General features: G+C 53.3%; 1 protein-coding gene across 3 annotated transcripts in view; it reads left to right on the top strand.

The window, feature by feature from the left end:
- The first annotated feature begins 344 nt into the window (after positions 1 to 344).
- The window catches only part of NTM (neurotrimin), a 959,656-nt gene continuing 953,651 nt past the window's right edge, over positions 345 to 6,349 (top strand). For 2 of the 3 annotated variants that reach the window (XM_005884368.2, XM_005884365.2), the window contains exon 1: positions 345 to 763. In XM_005884368.2, coding sequence (XP_005884430.1) covers positions 682 to 763 — 82 coding nt within the window. In that variant the 5' untranslated portion in view covers positions 345 to 681. The remainder of the gene's footprint in view (positions 764 to 6,349) is intronic. The other variant, XM_014531860.1, reaches the window with a different exon arrangement.

Raw genomic sequence — 6,349 nt, 5'->3', positions numbered from 1 at the left:
CACCCTGTCATTGAATGATATTTTTATCAGAGAAGAAAATAGGTACCAAGAAATGAGATTTGACTTCTCTTTGCAAGTTTCACTGAGCATGAAAATGTCCCTTTAAATTTTCCCGTAAGCCGTTGCTGGCTGTGGGATTTTTCCAGTGCAAAGGGAATCTGAGTTCAGGAGGCCAAAGAACGCCAGAAGGAAAGGGATTTTTTGATGCTGGGGGCTCTGAGACTGTCAGTTTAAAAAATGAAAGTAATATAGAAGGGCCAAAGTGGCATTTATCATTCCATCTCTCCAGGCTCCTGTCTCTTTAATCAGCTAGCCTGATTTGCCCAGTAAATGATTCCTGAGTGTGTGTGTGTGTGTGTGTGTGTGTGTGCCCGCGCGCGGGTGTTGTAGCTCTGTCAATCCTTGGATTAGAACCAATGATTGCAGCTTGTAGGAGGGCTGTCCAGGGCCAGATTGTACGATGTGTCTCGGTGCCAGAGTATGAGTAGAGATAATTACTGAGAAGTCACACTCTCTCACACCCTCGGCTGGCTTTCTTGTTGTGTCCTTCAGCAACACAGTGGATTTACATCTCCTTCCAGGAGCTGGAGAGCGACGCAATCTGTCAGGAAAGAGAGGAAGAAAAAACCGAACCTGACAAAAAAGAAGAAAAAGAAGAAGAAGAAGAAGAAAAAAAAAGGCATGAAAACCATCCAGGCAAAAATGCACAATTCTATCTCTTGGGCAATCTTCACGGGGCTGGCTGCTCTGTTTCTCTTTCAAGGTAAGCGCTTGCTATTGATTTGCCTACAGTAGACCCGGGGATGGTACGGAGTGCTTTATGCCATTCGCAGACTCCCCGGTCGGCTCTGCTGCGCGGTTTGCAGGTGGAGGAGAGAGCGTTTAAACAGCATGGCTGGGACTTCATCCTCCCTACCAGGCTGTGAGACTATTGATTCGATTCTGGCTGCTACTGGAATGGGGGGTATATATGCATAAGTAAAAGGTGTCTGGCTCCTGTTTAGGTACGAGGCTGTGTGCTGCTCTCCCCGGCTTTATGTACATTCTTGCACACACACGCACACACGACAGAGCACACGCAGAAGCAGGAGCAGGCGGGGGGGGGGGATGACAGATTCCGAGGGCAGCAGGGTCGCTAATGTGTTGCTTATGTTACTGGGAAGAAATGACAAGAGGAAACTTTAAAATATCTGCCAGTAAACTTGCAAAGCTTCCGAAAGGAGGCGAGGAGAAGGCAGGCTAGAAATAATCAGGTAACTGCATCCTGCACGGCTCTGGCCAGAGATCCAGCTTGAAGGGATGAATCAGTTTGCAGCCGCGGGGAACAACTGCATTAGTTTTGAATGTGTTTGGGGGTGTGTTTGTGGCGGAGGGGGGGTGGGGGTGGGGGAGAGACAAGGAGCAGCTGAGAAGCAGTGGGAACAGGCACGCATTGCACGGGGCTCTGAAATTTGGAACAGCTTTCCTAAGTTGAAGGGAGAGAGGCAATAAGAGGCGAATGCTAATTTTCTGTTTATTATTGGTCTGGAAGCCAAGCTATGGGCTGCAGCTGAGGGCCGGGCTTGCTCCTGGGCCAAGTGTGTGCTCTGATCTTGACGGTGCTGTGTTGGGTGCCTTTGGAGTCAGCTTCAGTCCTGGGTCCATTTGCTGCACCGACTGGCCCCACACTCTGTCCCAGCTCTTTCGTTCCAGCAGCGGCATTATCCGCTCACCTGCTTCTCCCACCCATCCTGCCCTTTGGGGGGGGGGGGTTCTGACTTGCCTTTTTTCATATTAAAGACAGCTGAACTCATAGGGATTGAGATGGGCAGAGAAACTTTCCCTGGGTGGTCCAGCTGGCAGAAGCTCTGACCTGGACAGCTGTGTTCCCAGAGGAAAGTTTGGTCCTTCAGGGTAGAGAAGGATGGGGAGTCCCACCCACCTCTGCTCTTCTCCTACTGCAATATGGGGTTCTCCACTGAATCCCCACCTCTAGTCCTGACCCTTCTCTGAGGGTTGGCTTTGGGGACTGCTGCTGTCCCCTCGACATAGGTTTCAGGGGCTACCATGGGGACCCACTCGAGGTGGACAGAGGGACCAGGCTGGGGAGAATCGAATGTGCGTATACACTTGTCTGGGGCTCATGGAGGAAGGCAAGGGGGCCTGGAGGGTCTGAGTCAGATGGCAAGGAAGTCACAGTGGTGGGTCTTGCCGGGACAGCCTCGATGGCGCCTGCCGCTCCAGCCTCGGGACCTCTCTCCTCTCCCATGGAGACGTCGGTGGGGGGAGAGTGAGGAGCTAACTTGGAGGCATCCTTGAATGACTCCTCTTACGTAATATGGAGCAGCGACAGCGTGTGTGTGTGAGTGTATGTGTGTGTGTGTGTGAGCTTCTGTGTGTGCAGGGGTATGTGTGCACCCGGCCTGTTCTGGGTGCAAGGACTCACCCAGTGAGATCAGAACCCCAGCCCTGGCTGTGGGGATGCAGTGATTTCAGGGCCAGGCTCTCCTAGGGAAATGGCTCCGGTGGTGCTAACCACAGAGATGAGGAAGGGAAGCGCAGGTCCGAGTCCTGGGTGACTTCCCACTTTGTCCTGAGATCTGTGTCTTTTCTATCTGTAACATCAAACCCGAGACCACAGCCAAACTTCCACCGTCGGCTGTGGGGATGCAGTGATTTCAGGGCCAGGCTCTCCTAGGGAAATGGCTCCGGTGGTGCTAACCACAGAGATGAGGAAGGGAAGCGCAGGTCCGAGTCCTGGGTGACTTCCCACTTTGTCCTGAGATCTGTGTCTTTCCTATCTGTAACATCAAACCGGAGACCACAGCCAAACTTCCACTGTCGTCTTCAGCCCCACTGGCTGCATGCCAGGAGCCCCAGGGCCAAACGGAATTTACATATAAATTAGCATACGTGATTATTTTTTCATCAGAAATAAATGCGGGGAAGCATAATATTTGCTCAGACTTTGAATCATCCGTGAATACATGAGTGAGAAGTGCTGGTGCCCCATTCCCCAGGGTGAAGTCTGGTTTTGTGATCTCGCTCCCATCTTGGGGTGGGGATCGAGGCGACAGGGGCGCTTCCGACCTCCTCGCAGGCTCCCAAATCCCGAATTTCCTAAGGAAAATAATGGCCTTATTGGTGCTGCCCACCTCAGAGCCAGCGCTACACAGGCTTCAGTCTGTCATATAGAACCAGGCTGCCCACAGTTAAGGCAGAGGGACCCCCGAAGACCCCCACACCACATGCCAGTCGGACCAGCAAAGGTGGCGGCTGTTTTCTCGTTCAGGGATGGGAGCGGGAACCTGCCAGCTCTCTCTTATCAAACTTGCAGAATTACTGAGGCAGCCCAGGTCTTGGCTGCAATAATCCACCCCTATTGCATTGACCCAGTGGGACTAGTTAGAATGCAGCACACATTCCAAGGCAATTTTTTCTCCTCCTCTGTTTTTGTTTTAAGCTGGCTCTTTCTGGAGCTGCTACTTGGGGTGGTTTGCCTTCTGGAAAAGGTGTGTGCGGGCCAATGGCAGCTTATGGACCCCTGTCTGACCTGCGCCCACCCCTCCCAACCAGCAACCATCATCCAACAGGGGGAGGAGGTTTCTGAGGGAATCTTCTCTGATTAGTGATGGGCAGGAGGGAGGGAGGGAGGGGTGATTAGTGATGGCCAGGAGGGAGGGAGGGGTGATTAGTGATGGGCAGGAGTCAGGGAGGGAGGGGTGATTAGTGATGGGCAGGAGGGAGGGAGGGGTGATTAGTGATGGCCAGGAGGGAGCGAGGGAGGAAGGGGTGATTAGCACCCTGGGGCTCTGGCCCTAGGGCAGCCTGGTTGATGTACCAGAGCTCCTCTCCCTGGGAACAGGAGGGGGACCCCGGATTGGGCACTGTCCCTTGCAGCACACCGCCCACCTCCCGCCACCCAGAGGCTCTGAAAGAATGGCTGGTTGTACTGCAGCTTTTCTCTTTCTAGAAACCCAACCATTTCTCTTTCGAAGGATTGCTGCTCTTTTTAACACCTTCCGGCGAGCATGGCTAGATTCCTGTCTTACCTTTCTCATTTTCCCTCATTTCCTCCCGTTCCACATCCGCTTCTCTGCCCACTTGAGCCACGCGCAGGGCAGAGATGGGAAGGGAGATGGGGCTGAATTCACACTCTCCTTCACTCAGCGCCCACGGCATGGAGTCCGCTCGGCTGGGCAGCCCGGCCAAGTTCCTGCCACTCACAGCCAACGTTCGGGTGCCAGCAGCAGCCCGCGCTGGGCAATGCTGCTGAGATGGGAGGGAAGCAGTTGAGACCATAACAATGTTGACTGGCAAAGTGAAAAATCAGTTTGGGGTGATGGGATCCTGGCCTTTGTGTCGGTATTGTGAGCACTTGGGAGCATGGGCTCAAATAAAGTGAAGAAATAAATTGTAACAAAGGCAGGGGGAGAGGGACAGAAGCTTACAGAGTGGATCCCAGCTGCTGCGCTCAGAGCTGCCCTGTCGGGGCAGGTTATAGGCAAGCTGACCCCAGCACAGAGAAGGCCATGCCCCTCCATCCTCCTCCTCAGGCTGCCGGTGAGCCTGGTCCAGGCTGCGGAGATGCCCGCAGGGAGCAGCAGGCCTCGCTGCACAGAGGCCATTCTTGGGATTGCAGCTCTGGTCACCAGGTGCAAAGCCGAGTCCTCGTGCTGGTCCTTCCTTTATGGCACTTTTATTCATTTTTAAATATGTTTTTATTGATTTTTAGAGAGAGAGGGAGGGAGAGAGAGAGAGAGAGAGAAAGAAACAGCAATGAAAGAGGAACATGAGCAATCGGCTGCCTCCTGCATACCTTCTACTGGGGATGGAGCCTGAAACCCAGGCATGTGCCCGGACTGGGAATCTAACTGGTGACCTCTTGGTTCCTGGGTTGACGCTCAACTGCTGAGCTATACCAGCTGGACCTTTTTGGCACCTTTAAAGCCAAACAGAAGCGCAAAGTGTTAGCTTCCACTCCTAACCCTGACTTCTGTTGGTTCTCAGTAGGCCCCTCCAGCGGTGCCTGTATGTAGGCGTGCTGACCCGTGTCATTGGGGGTCGTGGTTCCCTGCTTGCGGTGCTTGGCTCCAGGCTGTCCTCTAGCACTTCCCAGGGTCCTGTCCTCTGCGCGCATGCAGTCGGCAGCCCCGAGACACGCTAGCCCCAGCTGATGGTCATGAGCGGGCTGCAGGAGCCACTGCTGGCTTCAGCCACAGTTTGCCCCTCGGGCGGGAGTGAGCTCCCTTGACATCCTAAGAAGTGACAGCACTTCTGAACCAACACGGGGTGCGGGCACGTGGGGAAACACGTGCTGGGAAGAGGCACAAGGCTCTTGGCTGTCTGCTCGTGGGGACGACACTTTGGATGGGACTGTGTCCTCTGGGATTTGACTCCGTTCCAGGTTTTCCGTTCGGAGCTAATGGCCTGCTCTCCAGCCCACCAACTAGAATGCTGGAAATGCCAAAACAAAACAAAAAACACATCGCTTTATATAACCTCTGCAGACTCTTCAAGCCGGTCCTGCGCCCAGCTGCGGGGGGGCACCTGCACACCGGAGCTCAGAGCTTGCTATGTCTTCTGTAGGGGAACATCGCTCCCTGTGTGAGCCTGTCTCCCCACCTGCCTGCCAGGCTGGGGACCACGTCCCCTGGGTGTTATCAGGCCTCATTAATGCCTGTAACACTCCGAACATGTGGTGCTAAGTGGAACTCCATGCTGAGACGGGTTGTATTTATGCAGTTTACTTCCTTTCTGCTCTGTTGGCTTGTTACATGTTTACTTTATGTCTATAGTCATTTGAAATTCAATAAAACAAATTAAAGAGAAAAAATGAAAACATGCAAAAATAAGGTAATCAAGGGCATGCAGGCTGGATGGGGCTGGGCTGGGCCATTGCAGCTGTCCTGACCTGGGGAGCGAGTGCCTCCCTGACCTTCCCTTTCATTAGAGAGCGGGCTGGGGAAGACCAGAGGGGCTTGGGAAGAAGCAGCGGGGAGCGTGCCTCCCATCCATTTGCAGAGGGAGACACCATGCTGGCAGGGTGAATGGCAGACAGGAGGAGCATGGGGAGGGTGGAAGATGGAGCTGGGAGTCGGAGAGGGGAGACAACCAGCTCTAAACTGGATTGGAAAAGAGAGGACTCTGTCCTTTGCTTGGACTATGATGTTGTTCAGTAACCCCTGAGAGCTTTCTGTTTTATTTGATATGTTTTTATTTATGCAACCTTCTGGATTAAGCCTGCTCTTGTGATCTCTGCTTAAACTTAAAAGAGCTTAAACTTAAAAGATAGATGTGTTGATCCACGTCACCGTTCATTTGCCCTCCCCACTTCTCCCCCTTTTCCTCTCCCCATTCCTCCCTCCCT

This window comes from Myotis brandtii, unplaced genomic scaffold, assembly GCF_000412655.1.
Source record: "Myotis brandtii unplaced genomic scaffold, ASM41265v1 scaffold826, whole genome shotgun sequence".
NCBI lineage: Eukaryota > Metazoa > Chordata > Mammalia > Chiroptera > Vespertilionidae > Myotis > Myotis brandtii.
The sequence above is the reverse complement of the archived record's forward strand: the minus strand, read 5'-3'. Positions and strand labels throughout refer to the sequence as shown.